Source organism: Octopus sinensis, linkage group LG2 (genome assembly GCF_006345805.1).
Source record: "Octopus sinensis linkage group LG2, ASM634580v1, whole genome shotgun sequence".
Classification (NCBI taxonomy): domain Eukaryota; kingdom Metazoa; phylum Mollusca; class Cephalopoda; order Octopoda; family Octopodidae; genus Octopus; species Octopus sinensis.
In genome coordinates this window covers 183,068,011-183,086,336 of record NC_042998.1, presented here as the reverse complement: position 1 = coordinate 183,086,336, position 18,326 = coordinate 183,068,011, and the positions used below count along the sequence as shown (strand labels likewise).

Genomic DNA, 18,326 nt, shown 5'->3' with positions numbered 1-18,326 from the left:
ATATAATAATAATAATAATTTGAGGGAATATTATTCCTAACTGACGGGGAAAAATTCAATTTAGAAATAATATTCCCTCAAATTATTATTATTATTATTATATATATATATATTTCTATTATATGTAATTTTCTAGTTGGTGTAATTTAATTGTTCATTTTGAATTGATAAAAGGTGTTTTTTTTTCTAAGTTTTATATATATATAATATGATCAAATTGATGAAACAGATTATGAAATTTGAAGAATTATAACCTGATTGATAGCTAAATGAATTTAGTTTGGCTTTGTGCTGCGAAAAGGTACCAAGAATACCATCTTCCTAGTGAGACAACTGCAGAAGAAGTAGTACTCAAATCCTCGTATTACATATGTGAAACTCTGCCATCCATCAATACTTAATGTGGCCACTGTAAACTTCAGTGAAAGCTTGACAAATGTTTGTGAGAATAAATGGATGATATGAAACCAGTGACAAAAGATTCATATCCTGATTCCCATAGATACATATTTTTGCTGACTAGGAATACTTCCATAACAAACTGTATTCAGTACTCTGTTGGAGTGACTAATGTTAGCAATATTATTTCATTTAATTTTTGCCAGTTTTAGTAATTCAACTGGAGCCTTGCTGAGGTACGACTTTTGAAGTATATATATATATATATATATATGCATAGACACAAAATATGCATACATACATATTATATATACATATATAAAATTCATGAATATATAGTGTATAAATAAAAGTATATGCATGTGTATTTTATATATATATATATATATATATATACCCACATGTGTAGGTCTCTGTAAATGTCCTCGAAATATACATATACAGTGAAGTTGAGCAAGTGAAGGCCAGAAAAGCAGAAGTGAGGCAAAGAGAGTGAAATTACACACAGTGGGAGAGAGAAAGAGACATAGAAGAGAGAGAGAGAAGGATTGAGATGTGTAGTGGCAGTGATAAATCTATTTGAATACCTATTTGGTTGTCTGTGTGTGTCAATTCAGACCTTCTTTGTAATGCTGAAGGGAAAAAGTAACAAGGAAGTTTAGTTGAGAACATAACATACCTTCAAAGCAGAGGCATAAAAAAATTACACATGATAAAAACAGGAGGTAGATAATACATGGTTTTCTTCATATTGAATATAATTCCTCTCTGAAGCACATGGTTTTTATTTTATCTGGATTTTATTAATATTTATCACATGTTAAACCAAAGATTAATTTTCTCCAATTTTTAATAATTTCTGTCTAAAATTTTAATATTTTCATATTTGTTACTAATACCATTATTTTGTTAAAACCTTAGTCTTTGAAGTTCCTTGCATGCTGAACAAGGCTTCTTTTACAAATTTATTGATGTTTGTGGCTTCTACTATTAAATGATGAGACCCACATTCAATTTTATTTGAATCACTTAAGCTCAAATATCATAACAAAAAGGTCACAGTAAATAATATAGTCCTAGACATGTTATACCCAACCTTTCAAAATGGAACAAATTTAACCAGAAGTGTATCTGATCAGGGCCAAGCAGGGCCTAAAGAGGAACAAATCTAGAAGCAGACACAATAGTTATTTGGAAGAGAATTCTTGAATTCTAAAATGAAAAATTTCACGAGACACTAGATTCAAACTTAGTACATTAATGGAATTTCTTTGAGTATAACCATTGTTTAAATATGGATTATGCATTTAGTGGTAGATTACAACTGAAATAAAATTTTAAAAATAATTGTTGAGTTGACTTTGGATAAGTTCATCTGGGTGGGGCCTGGAAATCTTTTTATATATACACATGCTGATATATGACCTACGTTGGACTCTTCATTCGCATAATCACCGAACCTGGAGCTTAACTATAAGTCTTACCTGACACCTTTGGGTCTTATTGACACCATTACCTCACATAACCTCTCTCTCTCTCTATATATATATATATAAACATTTACACACACACACACACACACACATATATATATATATATATATATATATATACATTTACATATGTATATATATATATATATATATTGGCCTGCAGAATGTGTTCCTGGATTCTCAGAACCTTCCAGTCAAGAGATTCCCACACCACTATCTTTCTCTTCTCCACTTTTGCCCGACCCCACCTTGAATACTGCTGTCTACTGTGGTTTCCCTACACGAAACAAAATATGAAAATTGAAGCTCCCTAAAGGTCAATCATGAAAAAGATAGATGGCATGTCAGACCTTGACTACTGGGGTCGACTAGAAAAGCTGAAACTGTATTCACTCCAATGACGCTGTGAACGCTACATTATCTGTATGATGTGGAAAATATTCCATCAGCACTGTCCAAATGATGTTGGCATCACCTTCAAAATACACCCAAGACTTGGACCCCATGCCATCCATCCACAACAAAAATCTAAATCGCATCTCATAACAACAATACAGCACAATTATTTCACCTCAATTGGCCCCGCTCTCTTCAGCATTACACCAGGACATATCAAAACAGAAACTGACCACACAAAATTCAAGAAGTCTTTGGACAAATTCCTTCAAGCAGCCCTGGACAAACCACCCACACCTGGATATGTCTCTGCAAACAATAACTCTCTGCTCGAATGGGCCTCGGTGCCCAAATCCTGAATTGAAAGACATCGCCATGTGGTGCTATTATGTTAGACATGGCCTGGGTCAATACTGGCCAAAACCTTTCTAGTTAAATGATGATGATGATGATGATATATATATATATATACACATTTACATATGTGTGTATATATATATATATATATATACACACACACATATATACATACATATGCATATATATATATATAGACACATATATACATACATATGCATATATATATATATATATATATATATATATATATATATATATAATATATATATATATATACACATACACAGAGACAAACACATGCTAATATATTGTTATTACTACATTGATAGAAAGTGACAAATTACTGCTAATCACTTATGTAATCCTAAATTCCAAACTGTAAGCTTCCAAGTCATATATGATGCATGTTGGCCATATGCTTATACATGTGTATGGTCAACAAGCTTGTTATTAGATTTAGAAACTTATAGCTTCGTTAAGAATTTAGTATTTATTTGTCTTTCTATAGTAATTTTTAACTAGAATATGTTGTTATAAATGGTTAGAATTTTTAAAATTATAATAACATTGTTGCATATAAGGGTATTCTGTTTGCATTAAATCTCCAGAAAACTAAAACACACACATTGATCATAGGGTTGCTTGATCAGGTTAATATGGCCCTAACCTACAACACATCTGAATGTTGGCATATTGATTATTTTAAAGAGAATTCTTCTTAAAGTGAATATTCAGTATCAATCCACCAGCTAGATATGATTGTGTTGCCTTCAAAAATAACCCATAATTCTCTATTACACTCATAATTTCTTTTTAGTCAGGACAAAGTTTATTATGTACTGAATTCTATCATGACATTTTTACAATTAAAGACCCCCCCCCCCACATAAGTATATGATTCAATCAAAATTATCTACAGAGTAGCATGAAGTGACATGATGTTTCCAGTTGCTAAAAAGGTGTAGAAACTGTTTTGGTAGTTTTAATTTCTTAGCACATAAATATCTTTTGTGTATGATAAATAACATTGTCATAAGCTCTGTTATTTATTTCTGGAGTTAGATGAAGCAAAGCTTTCAGAATTTAAAAAAAAATGCTAGTGGAAGACATTGAAATATCTGAGGTAGAAAATATAACAAACAAGTCAGTAGTCCAATACTTTAGTTACTTATGTTAATATATGTATTGATAGGGAACACAGTATTTTTAAAAGTAAAATATCTACATAAGAAACTGAGTTTGTATTGTTAGCAAGAGATTATTTTGAACTAAAGTTATAGCAAGACTGAAATTATTTCACACCTTTAATGCTATTAAGAAATCTAGTTAGCTATTCCTTCAAATTAATAGAATGGGAAGAGACGAATATGTAAAGAGAGCAATATGAGTTGTATGTGATCTCAGTTTCAAATAAAAGTTTTAACTTAACTCCAAGCTTTATCTTACTATTCAACTACTATGCTGCAAATTTTGTCATATCTCTACTAAATAGACAATTGCTCCTATAAATTACCACATTAGTCTAGTCAACCAATCAGAAAGGCAGCCACTTGTTTCTCTTGTTAAAAACTCTTCTTTGTAATTTTATATTCAATTAGTATAACTAGAAGCTATTCTGTTATTAGGCTTACCAATCTCTTGAATTTAAGCATATTGTTCACACATGTCTCCACTTACAATCTTGCAGTCATGCTAATAATACATAAAGCCATTTAATATTACTTAGATATGAAATATGAACAGCTGTATTGGGGTCAGTTTTTTTAAAAACATGTGTTACTAAAACAACTTATCGCACATGTTAAATGATTTGTAGAATTGATGTTTGTTAATATAGCTAACAAACCTGTTATCATCCTACATAGTTTATGTTGACTAACATAAACACTGTTGTAACTTATCTGAGATGGGTTAACAAAAAAAACAAACATACTGAATCAGTAATGTAAACACATTGCATACAATTGATGAACACTCCAGCTGCTGTTGTCTTCTACACACAAAAGTGATGAGGAACACTGATGCTATGAAGGAATGTCCAGGTTCTTTTGACTCAGACTATAGGATAGTTTTCACCCTGTCATCCATGCAGCCACTATGTCATACAGGTTACAGCTATTAACATTCCAACTACATACATCAGCAACATTTAACATCTGGCTTTCATGCTGGTATGGTTTGGAGAGTTTGAGTGGATCTGATGAACTGGAGGACTGTGTCATGTACCGATGTTTATGCTGGCATAATTTCTATGGGTGGATGCATTTCCTGATGATAACCACTTTTTAGACTGTAATGGGTGTCTTTTTTTTCTTATGAAATTTGCCTACTGAAAATTGTCTTGTAACTTACAAGGCTAAGGATGGAAAATGGCCCATACAATTAAGAGTTAGCAATGATTTTATGTAGAGGAATGAGAGATTATAAGATGAAAAGATGGGAAGGAGTTGATAAGGAACAGGGGAAAAAAAGGGAGTAGGAACAGGGGTTGAGAAAAAATGGGAGGTTAGAGTTGAAAGGTGAATGAGTGGGATGTGTGTGGGGATTTAGGGTTATCCAACATCATAAAAAAATTAGTATGGACAGAAAGTTGGAAAAAAAGGAGAAATGAATTAAAGTAGACAGGAATCTTGAGAAAGTAATCAAAGGAGAGATGTGGGAGTTGTGAGGGTAGACCAGAGGAAGAATGATTGGAAGAGATGTTGGAGGAGGTGAAGCTGTGGGGAGAGGGCAGTGGAAGGAAAATGAAGCAGAGGGTAAAGGACAGTGGGTAAATGCAGTGAAGGAAAGATGTTACTTTTACTATCACACACTTGCTCCTCTCTTCCACCTATATTGGTTCTTGGACGGTTCAACGATGATGATGATGATGATGTGTCATTCCCTCTCCAATTGTGAAGCTAAATATTGTGAATTCTGAACTAATTCTTCCTAGGAATTCCTTAATTTATCTTTAACATAAGAACCTGTCATCACAAACTCATGGCACTTTTTACCTAGCATGTTCAATATTCTTTTGTTATATGTTCCTTAATGCTTTCTTGAATACTTGTATAGTCTTTAATATTAAATTAGCAATAACCATCTTACAGACAAAGTTCAATTTCTCTTTCATTGCTCATGTTTTGCTAAAATTACAGGATAACACTTCTTAACATTAGCTACATAATCTGGTTTTTGCATGGTAAAAATATATCTTTATTTTTTTGCAATATCACTTCTATAAAATTATCTCCTATCTACATCATAGTCACTATAAAATCCTTAATTCCAACCTCCTAGTAATTATACTATCACTAATTCTGCCAACAACATCTATGTGCCATTTGAAAAATTTCTGGCTAAAGTCATGATTTCTGATATTCTAAGCCATTCTGCCTTATGTGTTACACTTAAAATTCAGCTTTCAGTCAATCTACCAGAGATCTCATTGCACCTTTCTTTATTTTTGCTGATACAATTGTTCCACAAACCTCATAGTATTTAATTCCATGATTTTCTCTTCTTTCATAGTGAACAAGGTTCACTATGGGAATATATATTCCCACATTGTTGAATATTCCATAGGGTATTTTGGTATTAAAAATCTATGACAAATAAAACCAACTAAACAACATCAGTACCAAAATTTGCAATCTAGAATGTTAATAATGTATTTCTAAACTAATCTACAAATGAAACACCAAACCATGTAATTAAAGCTTATATAATTTATAATTATTACATTAATTATGGGAACACAAAGACAAGTTTTATTATTTTTGAAACAAATAGGCTAGCCATAATTATTGCATGTGCTTGTACATACAAGTGTATGCACATACATATGTATATATATTTAGTGCATTTGGTTTTTCCTATACCATGGTTTTATGGTTTGTAGGAAAAGCAAACTTATCTTTTATATATGGATCTACTTCAAAAGTCTCATGAAGATTGTGGTGTCCAAATTCCTAGATACAAAATTATATACTATGTTCCGTGTATGGGTGCATATTGAGTACTTTGGTAAGTTCAGTTGATTGAACAATTCATCATCATCATCGTTTAACATCTAATTTCCATGCTAGCATGGGTTGGACGGTTCAACCGGGGTCTGGGAAGCCTGGAGGCTGCACCAGGCTCTAGTCTAATCTGGCAGTGTTTCTACAGCTGGATGCCCTTCCTAATACCAACCATTCTGTGAGTGTAATGGGTGCTTTTTACGTGCCACCGGCACAGGGGCCAGAGGAGGCTGACAACGGCCACAATCGGTTGGTGCCTTTTACATGCCACCAGCACGCATGCCAGTCAAGGCGGTGCTGGCATTAACCACGTTCGGATTTTCCTTTTTAAGTGCCACCAGCATGGGTATCACAACTACAATTTCCATTTGATTTTTATTTTGATGTTGATGTACTTGACTCAATAGGTCTCGTAAATATTTATTGTCAAACCCAATGGAGTTTCACTTATATTACTTGGTTTTGATATGATGTATGCATACATATATTTTTGTGTATATGTGCATATATACAAAGCAACAGTACAAATCATGGTAATGTAAGTGTTGATGGAGTGGCTACTGCACACTCTACTGATAATGGCTGTGTACTGCATAGTGGTATAAGTTATGTAACCCACAATATTTCCATCCTGACATTAACTAGATTATGCAATTTTTAGAAGAAATTCTAGGAAATAAATACCTGATTAAAACCTTGTATATAAATGCAATGGTAAAACTAATCCATATATTTTCACTTATGTAGGATCCACTTCCTCTAATTTTAAATCAAGATATATAACACACATTTGCAAGGAGAGATAAAGTGGAAACAATATTGCTCTCTGTGAAAGTCTGGGAGTTAAAGGACTAAAATATTGAGGACCCTCTAACGTGAAATGTTGTTAGACATGCTAAGACTTATGTAAGTGATAGATATGATTACAATCTTTGCTGTTAGGAACTGTTAGAAATCTTAAACTGTTAATAGATCAGATGAATTAAGGATCAAATGCTTACATTCTATCCATAGAACTTTCTTATACTTTAAACCAATTCTATAAAGTGTTCTCTGAGTCTAGATACATATCTATAACCTACAATACAGACCTTAATTACTAATGATAAGAGTCATTGATTATAATTAAATAGCCTAGCATAGCTTAATACTAATAACTGATCATATTTAAGCTACGTTTGTGTACCTTTAGTTCTAATGGCATATATCAACGATTGTCATTTTATATATATTATAATTAGATAATTTTATTATTTGCTCTTATCCTTAGGTGGTATCTTTACAATATTTACTGCACCCTCTCTAGTTATGGCTTTTATAATTCTTTATAATTCTTTAAATTCTTTCAACACTTGTAAAATATATGGTCTTTGCAATTCTTATAAATTTTTAACATTTCCTTGATACTCCTCATAAATTTAAATTATCACAAGTGATCTGACCTATCTACATAGCCTATATGATTTCAATTGACTTATTTTATATTCAATAATAATGTGACAATGAGAAACATTGGGATTCATGGTTTTCAGTTTAGGAATATTGTTTCTATCTTTCAACCATTAATTCTAGCCTTTTGACTGATAACTTCAAAACAGCTAAATAAATGATATCTCTAAATTTCAATATTTAACTGACATAAACTTATATCCTTTATGTTGAGATTGATTATAGCCTAAACTACTTCCATTAGTCTAGTATACACATTTATTTGTTTATGTCAACACCTTCTTCCTTCCAACAGTGTTGCTTACTTTCTCCATTAGATTTACCCAATTTTCTTTCTATTTAAGCATTTATAGGTTATGATTGCCGTGATCATGGCTATCTCTATATATCAATTACCCCCCCCCCCTCTGCTTTCTTTCCTCTCCTTTTGCCTTCCCTTTCCTCCAAAGTTTTGCAGAGATCTTCACTATTCTCTGTGTTTTTCCTTAAGATATTTTCCTCAGAATAATTAGTTGGATCTCTGTTAATTAAAGCTAAATTTCTATTATTCTATAATAATTAACCAGAGCACTTTAATCAAAAGAAATTAAGTTAATGAAAAAGTAACACTTGAATTGATTAACAATGTCAATTCTTTTGATGTACTAAACAATATAACGAAGTAAATACACATCACATGACTATACCAGCACAGTCATCTCTCTTACATATCATAACTGATGTCCCTTATAATCAATTTTTCTCTTAAGATGCTTACACTCTGTCATACATGCACACTACCATTCCACATCTAGAAGAGCATATTAGATTCATTTCTTTCAAGCTTTCACATGTCTCCTGCAGTCACAGTCCATGTTTCACTGCCTTGTAGCATGGCTGTTTACACACAGGCATCATACAATCTGTCTTTTACTCTGAGGAGAGGACCTTTGTTATTAACAAAGGTAGAAGCTCTCTGAACTTTGCCCAACCTATTCTTATTCTAGCAGCTACACTCTCAGGGCATCTACCTCCGCTGCTGACTTGGTCATCTAGATAATGAAAGCTATCATCATCTAGATATCCCACTTGGCATCTGATAGAATCTATTTTCTGTATATTTCTAGTGTTTATTATACCTGTGCATCTGTCACACACAAAGACAATTTTCCCTGTTAACCTTCCTCTGATATTACTGCACCTCTTATGTATCCATTGCTTGCACTGGAGTTTCTTATGGAGTTTCTACCTACACCTTTTCTACATATCAAGAATGGCCTGTGTGTATATGTATGAATGCATATGTGTGTATATGTATGTGTGAATGTGTAAGTGCTTAGCTAAGTATAGACATATATGTAATGTTACAAGCATTGCCAAATGCTAAGTTCATCTCACACTCGTGTGGTCTGAGGCTTCATCTACTGTGCAACACCTCGGATAAATGTCTTCTACCACAACCTTGGATTGCCTCACTGTCATCTGAAGGATGTGGTGCTGAATAAGTTATTGAAGGATAGAATGTGTCAGATGTAGATGACTTAAATGTCTTCATACTAAAAGAAACTGACCAAAAATGGCAACTTCAAGAAATCAAGTGTGTCTCTTATAAAATACTGGGTGAAGAATGCATGGGATGATATTCCAAATGAGATAGTAATTTAGAGCTTCTTGAAAAAAGAGGGCTTCTGAAGATTACCATTTGTGAGTTAATGACCAACACAACCAAAAACAAGAAGATGGATGAATTAACAACATCATAGGATGCAGACAAACATTTGATACAACAAGAAATAGGAGGTCGTTTTTAGCATCAGTGATGAGGAAACATTTAACTGACTTCTAAATTGATTTTAACATTGATTTCTTTAAGTTGTAATTAATAATATTTTGTTATTGATTGATAATTTCATAATTGAGCTTAACCTTGAACATTAATTGATGACTTATTAAATTTGCTTTAATGGTTTTCTTTGATATCATAATATAATTTTTGGTTATGTATTATGCATGATGTGGTTATTCCTAAATCAATGTGTTCAAAATTTAATTGTTTAATTCTACTAAGAACAGTACACATGTAATACAATTTTGGAAAGCTCCCTAGCCCTTATAGTCTCATCTTCCATGCAGAATTAAGATTATAAAAAATTTGCATCAGCTTTTCCATGCAAAGTATAGGGTACAGCATACACAAGACTAAATACGGTGAGTATCTATCTTCTATATTTTGTGGAACAAAGCATAAAAGTGCTGAATATACCTTTGGGTTAGTGTGTGTACAGTGTCTGGCATAGGTTTGTTATATCTAATATAAACTGTGATGATATCATTTATTCAACTTACAAAAGCCATAAAACATAAACTGAGAAAAAAACTCAAATATATAAACATATATATCCGCATACACACACACACACACACATACACAAAACTAAAGGGTAAATCCAATTCATGCAAACAAAGGGCTATTATACCATTCAACTACTGGCATATTTTCACTAACTATTAAAAATCAAAAGATACAATGGTTGAAACCACAACAACAATAACCACAGTGATTTAAATGCATTAAATAAAGCACAAGATGTGTGTGGCATATTACTGCCATCTAACCATAATAGTTACAAAGTGCTGTATTTTCTTACCCGATGCTGTAAAAAGAAATAAAGATGGATTATCTCAAAAATTTTGAGAGACAGAAAGAAAGAAAGGGGAACAAAAACAACTGTATGAATAATAAACAGTGAAAAAGAATATTTTTCATAGCTAAAGTAGTAACAGCCTGTAGAAATAAACGTTGATATTTAAAATATGTACTGAAAAAAAAAAAATCAAAAAAGCATGTATAGGGACCTATTTTGCATATATTTAATTTTAGCAAAGAATAAATTAATGCAATGATCAATAAACAAAATCAAAGGTTAATTATAAATGAAACATTACTTACCTTATGTGTAGGGAAAAAGTAACAATATATTAAATAGTTACAAAAAAAAACAAAAAAACTGGAAAATGTAATAATAAAATCCTTTGTATTATAGTGACAAGGCCTGAGATTTTGGTGGAGGAACTAGCTGATAACATTGATTTCAGTGCTCAGCTGATACTCATTTAATCAACCCTGAAACTTTGGCAGAGTTTGAACTCAGGATGTAAGACAGACAAATTACGGCTAAATATTTTGTTCTATGCACTAACAATTCTGCCAGCTTCTGCCTTAATAATAATGATAATAATAATAATAAAAACAACAATAATAATAATTGTGGAGACCCCTTCGGTCATGAATGACCGTGGGATTGCACCTAGAAAGTTACCCTCCCGGCGCAAGTCCGGGCAAGGTTGTTTATGGAAGGCCAACAGTTGCCCATGCATACCAGCCTCCCCTCTCCATGCCACCGATGTTATCCAAGAGAAAGGCAAAGGCTGATACAGCTTGGCACCATTGACATCGCAACTCATTTCTACAGCTGAGTAAACTGGAGCAACGTGAAATAAAGTGTCTTGCTCAAGAACACAACATGCAGCTCGGTCTGGGATTCGAACTCACAACCTGACGGTTGTAAGTTCGACGCTCTAACCACTGAGCCATGCGCCTTCACAATAATAATAATTAATGGTTTCAAATTTTGGCATAAGGCCAGCAATTTCAGAAGTAGGGATTTGGCTGATACCACCAAACCCAGAACTTGGCTGATACTTTATTTTATCAAACCCAAAAGGAGGAAAGGTAAAACTGACTTCAGAAGAGATTGAACTCGGAACATAAGAGTAGGAAGAAATATTGTGTTGCACTGTTTCTGACACAAATGCTTCAGCTAACTCACTGCTCTAATAGTAATAATTAAAATGATTTCTTCCAAAGGCAAAAAACATCAAATTAGAGGTGAGGGAAATAGTCAATTACATCAACCTCGATACTTCATTGGCATTCTGATTTATTGACTCTGAAAGGCAAAATTGACTGTAGCAGGATTTGAACTCAGAATGTAAAGATCAGGAACTAATTACCCCAAGGCATTTTGTCCAAAGCTCTAATGATTCTACCAATCCTTCAGCTCTTTAAAAAGAAAAATAATAATCCTTTCTACTATAGGCACAAAGCCTGAAATTTGTAGGAAGAGGGTAAGTTGATTCCACTGACTTCAGTACTTGAGTGATACTTGATTTATCAACCTTGAAAGGATGAAAGGCAAAGTTGACCTTGAACTCAGAACCTAAAGATGAACAAAATACCACTAAGCATTTTGCCTGGTGTGCTAATGATTCTGCCTTATTATTATTATTACTACTACTACTCATCATCATCATGGCTCGCTTCATGAACGAAGATCAGGAAGGCTGTCCACGTCATGTGCATGCACGCTCATGACTGACAAGTCCGATATGGGAAAGGCAGGTCTGTGAGCAGTGTCCACAGACGAAGGTAACATCCGGTGTGGTGTCAGAGACGGCCCGTGCCTTCCTCCTGCATCTCTTGTCCTTAAGTGCATCTCTTCTTTGTTCCTCAAACTTGCTGACTGCGTTGAAGATCATGTGGCGCCAGACATCACGGTCTGCAGCCAGGTCTGACCAGCATTGGTGGTTAATATGACATACTGTTAGAGACTTCTTGAGGCAGTCTTTGTAGCGCTTCCTTGGAGCTCCTCTCACTCAGTGTGGCCGGTGGAGAGTTCGCCAAACAGGGCAATCTTAGGAAGGCGATGGTTCTCCATTCTGGAGACATGCCCTGCCCATCGGAGGTGGGACTTCAGTAGCATGGCTTCAATGCTGGGGATCTAATAATAATAACAATAATAATAAGGAGGAACAATTGATAACATAGATCTTAACATATGACTAGTATTTTATTCTATCAACCTCAGAAGAATAAAAGGCAAAGGTGACTGGTATGGAATTTGGAATTAGAAGTTAGAGAACCAGAATAAATACTGGAAAGCATTTTTTCCCCTGTCCCACATATTCTGTTCATTGGAATAATTTCTTAAACAGGCAACCACAGCCATACATTTGGGGAAAGGTGTTTCCTATTGAGTCAACCTCAGTATTTGCCTGCTACTTAATTTATCAATCTTCCTTAAAGGATGAAAGATAAAGTTGTTTTTGATGAGATTTAAATGCAAATAGAGTAAGGTATTTTCATGAAGTTTGGAGAAGAAACTCCCAAAAAGACAAGAACATTTTGGGAAGAGTTGGGACAATAAATGAAAGATAAATATATAAAAAAAATTCAAGTAAACAATGAAAAAAAACCCCCCAAAAACAAACAAATTCAAGTTACTATGAAGAGACATACATATGATGCAGAATGTCAAAGGTGCATAGTATTCATATAGAATGATTTCTTTTTATAAATACAAGTGTACATATCAGTGTCTTTACACACAAAGATGTTCTTATACAATATCACTGTGAATGAGAATACAAACAGGCTATTCAATATATATATATACATACAGTCATGAATGAGAGAAAGAGTACTCAGTACTATAGAATTATTTAATGTAGTTGATTGGTGCCTTTTGCACTGCTACTTGGAGTTTCACATTATACACATCTTATGATGAAATATCTATTACATGAAACTCTGAATAGTGCAGAAAGGCCTAATTACATACATTGTATGTATGTATGTATATATGTATGTGTGTGTGTATGTGTGTGTGTGTGTGTGTGTGTGTGTGTGTGTATGTCTGTATGTGTGTATGCATGCATGCATGCATGTATGTATGTATGTGCATGTGTATGTATGTATGTATGTGTGTAGTATGCATGTATGTATGTATGTATGTGTGTATGTATGTGAGTGTGTATGTATGTGAGTGTGTATGTATGTATGTATGTGTGTATGCATGTGTGTGTGTATGTATTTATGTATATTTATATGTGTGTGTATGTATTTATGTGTGTGTATGTGTGTGTATGTATGTATATGTTTGTATTTATATGTTCGCATATACACTTAATTATGGAACGACAAGACAAATAACAGAAATGAAAATACCGAAAGCGAATAAAAAAGTTCACCTTTAGAAAAGAAACAAAAGTACAATAAGAAATACATAATGCACAGCAGCGACAAATATCAATGGACCAGACTTTGTGACATATAAGAAATACTAAAGTCATTTACAAGTTTTACTGGCACATCTTAGAGAAAAACTGAGATTGTTCTTCAAAGATTTATAGAACTGAATTCCTCATAATAAGTTATCTATGGATGGATAAGTTTAAAATGAAAGCAAAAAAATAGTTAAAATTTCTGTAGTTGTGTATTAGTATTTTTATATGAATCATGAAAAAAATGCCATAAGAAAATGAGTCCTTATCAGGAATATAAATGAGTAGACGCCAGCTTAGGTATTCTTAAAATCGATATATGTGCCAATAATCCAATAAATGAATCATACTGAAAGCAACAAATAGATAAAATAAAAGAGTTTTCCCAAATTAAAATATCCGAAGTCATTATTTTAGTTAAGAAAAGAAGCAGCTAAAGAGAAAGAAAGTAGTTGAACAGATTCTGTTAATGCTAATGAGAAGAAGATTGGTCCAACAGAGGCTGTTTTTTAACCATTAGGAGGAATGGCCAAACAAAACCTGTTGTTACCATTATATGAAATCGCTCAACACTGACTGAAGCTATCATTAGATGAAACAGCTGCACAGTGTCAGTTCTGAGCATTGGAAATGGTTCAACAGAGTCTATTGTTCCCACCAGTTGAAATGGCTGAATAGAGGCCCAAGTTATCATTCAGGAGTATAACTCTATAGAGTCTGTTGTTACCATTAGGTAGAATGACCCAACAGAGTCTGTTATTACATTTTTGAGATAGGATGACCCAAAAGAATCTGTTGTTACCATTATGTGGAATGGCCCAACAGAATCTATAATTACATTTTTGATGGGATGGTGCAAAAGAATCTGTTGTTACCATTAGATGCAACGACCCAATGAAGACTGTTTACTATCATTAACAAGTATGACCCAACAGAGTCTGTTGTTAGCACTAAGAGAAATAGTTTGACTGAGTTGATTGCTAACAGTGACAGATAAGATAATATTACACTCTACCTAGAACTGCGGATGCTCCTTTTCGGAATAATGCAACTGTGAGAGGGAAAAAGAAATTTGAAAACAATAATAAGTATGGTTATCTTAATCAATACTCCATAATTGTTCAAGTCTGGGACTTCAGTTGGTTAATAGAATCAGGAAATTAAGTTATACTATATTAATAGGAAAATATAAATATATATATATATATAAATATGAATTAATGAAAATTTGATGGATCTATGAAATATTTAAAACACCATTTGAATAAATGAAATGTTAAAAATAAAAAAAGCATGCTGTAAGTAAAAGAATATTTTTTTTTATTATGTTATAATGGAAACAGTATGAGAAGAATCTGAGAAGAGATAGATTTGCAATGAATAGCTAGCAGCAATAAAATATGATGAAGGGTTATACATAGAAGTTTATGGTGTATTATTGATTTGCCTGTTATTCTGGTTGTTAAATTTTATGACATAGCTAGTCAATGTCACAATGATATACACATTATGATTAATTTACTTTGTCTTCTATAATTACTATCAAGTGAATACTGTGCTATTTATATGTATCTATATATGAATATATATGTACATAGATATTTATCTATAGGTGTGAGGGTGTGTATACACACACACACACATGCGCAGACATATATTTGTATGTTTCTAATTCTTAGTCTGAGTATCAACAATGCTCTTCTGTGATGATGGTTGGAGATAGTTAGATGAAGTCAAAGGACTAGTCATTCTGTTCTGATGGTCAAGCTAAGGGTACTGCATATGCAGAGTAGAAACTTTTGCATTGCAATGGCAGAAGAATGATAATGGAGTTAGATGTTGTAGAGCACTCATGAGTGAAGTCTTATCTATAAAATAGCTTTCTTGTAGAGAAGTATGCAATCTAGAATGTGTATATTATTGTTTAGTTCCATGTCACCCCAATTAAGCAGACCTGTGATCAAAGGCACTCAAGCCATGACCAAAGGCACGCAAGCCATGACCAATCCAACTGTTTCAAGGCATCTAAGATGACATTATTGTCTTTATATTCTGTAGGTCATCAGGGTGTGATTTGAATAATATCTAACTGCCATTTCAAGCATGTTGAGTGATCACATAGAGAGTCTGTTCATTGGCTGATATGTGTGTATATGGTAAAGAGCATCATTCATATATTTGAGTCATATTCCAGGGTAGTGGATATTTGTGCTTGATATAAATTCAGCAGCAGGCTAGAACTGAAATATTTTCTGTCCCTGTATATACTTATTAATGACTGGTCATTTTTTGTTGTTGTCTAGCTCTAGGTGATCACAGACTAAAACAAACCTATGGCCAAATATGTTCCAGTAGTAACCAGTCTATCTAAGTCTACATTATCCAACATTGTCCAATATGCTCTTCTTTTTTTTCAGGCTAGAAAATGATGTTTGGCAATTTGGTTACTATTTCTAGCAGAATAAGCAACCATGTAAAAGGTTTACTCATTGGCAGAAGACTAGTTATCTGTTTATTCAACTAGACTATCTATAATAAATAGCAAACTAGTTCCAAATATATAGACAATTTCATGTTGAATTATCTCTAATTTTTGTTTTAATTTGATAACACGAGCTTCTTATCTGTCATATGATTAATGAAGATAAACATTTAAATGCTTCTTGCTTTCTCTCAATATTTAGGGTTTTTCATTGATATGGCTTATACAATTCATTTCTAGATAATGCAGTTGAAAGATTTCAGTCTCATTGTTAGTACAATATATTTTTCACTAAGAATAATTCTTTCTATTTGTAAGCTTTTTGTATTCTGCTGCCATTATTACACCATAGAATAAGTTAGCATTAGGTGAGAAGATGAACTAAAATAGCTGCTGTTTTTGATGGTAGAATTTTTCATATTAGCAACAAATAAAAATTGTTAATATTTGAGAAAGAAAGGAAAGAGATTTTTCTTAATATTAGATAAAACACATGGAATCAATAAGCATAACACAAAAAATTCTTTATTCTAGTTGTTCAGCATATGAAAGTGTTTTTATAAACTTAAAATATTTACTTAACTTATTATGTATTTTATTAAAACATGTCTGAGTTTATACTGTAAAATTTACATGATTTTCTACTGAAAAAATTGAGTGGAGGCATTTCTTATCATTATCATATTGTATGCAGATAATTTCACATGAAAGGTTTGGAAATACTGAATTTTGGTAACAAAAGAAAAAAAAAAAAAGAAAAGTATGTTTTGCTTCAGTGAAAATGAATGAGATATTTAGTGAAAATTTAATGTTTACTTAAAGAAGTGGTATTATATGAGAGAAATTTATGAAAACATTGAAGAAAACGGTACTGTTTGAAATGTATGAAGTTTGAGAAGAAGTGGCATAACTTGCTCAGACAGTTCTTATAACCTAAAGTGAAAATAGTGCCATACAGTATTGGATGGTGTTGCTGCAGAGATGATATTACAAAAGAAATGAAAGAATATTGATAGATATCATAAAAAGTTAAAAACAAAACAAAACAAATAATTCTCACTACTAATACATTTTCAAGACTTCTTTTTAAATAGGGTCAAAAATAAATAAAAAATAATGTATTCCATTGCAATCCAGATTGTACTGGTCAAGAACAATAAATTGGGGTGAAAGAGATGATGACAGCTTATAGATTCAGATTAACAACAATATTTAAGAACTTAGTCACATGTGTCAAGACAAGGGTATTTAAATAGTGAATAAAATGGCCAAAAAGATGGAAATTATTTTACAATTGCTTTGTATTATATCAGAAAAAAATTTGGTTGCATTGATTCTTAAACAGTTACATTGTTCTACTATTTGGATTCTATAAAGTATTGAATCCACCAAATGTACAGGAGTTTATTCTTTTTAAAGTTTAACAAGTGACATTGTAACATTCTTTAATGGAGACAATGTGTTTAAATAAAGCATTAATTATTTTTAAATGTGTGCACTTCAGTTGTAATAAAAATGGGTAAAGACCCCTTTGATTATGAATGACTATAGGATTACACATACAAAGTTCCCCTCTGAGGCACAAGTTTGGGCAAGGTTGTTTGTTTATGAAAGACCAGCAATCATCCATGCATACCAGACTCCCCTCTCCATGTCACCAATGTTATCCAAGGCAAAGGTCAATACAGTTTGGCACCAATG

The 18,326-nt window shown here is 32.7% G+C and overlaps 1 protein-coding gene across 16 annotated transcripts in view; it reads right to left on the bottom strand.

Annotated features, from left to right (window-relative positions):
* LOC115228444 (calcium-activated potassium channel slowpoke) overlaps window positions 1-18,326 on the bottom strand; it is a 334,128-nt gene that overhangs the window by 95,475 nt on the left and 220,327 nt on the right. For 8 of the 16 annotated variants that reach the window (XR_004997920.1, XM_036500503.1, XM_036500504.1 and 5 more), the window contains exons 15-16: window positions 15,159-15,194; window positions 987-1,031 (exon numbers count right to left, since the gene is read on the bottom strand). The exons of 2 other annotated variants lie outside the window; for them this stretch is intronic. Coding sequence is in view for 13 of the 14 variants with exons in the window: in XM_036500503.1 (XP_036356396.1) it covers window positions 987-1,031; window positions 15,159-15,194 (81 nt within the window). In the remaining variant the exon portion in view is untranslated. Of the gene's footprint in view, window positions 1-986; window positions 1,032-10,728; window positions 10,735-15,158; window positions 15,195-18,326 lie in introns of all 16 variants that reach the window. 6 more of the 16 variants (XM_029799032.2, XM_029799044.2, XM_036500505.1 and 3 more) reach the window with 3 other exon arrangements.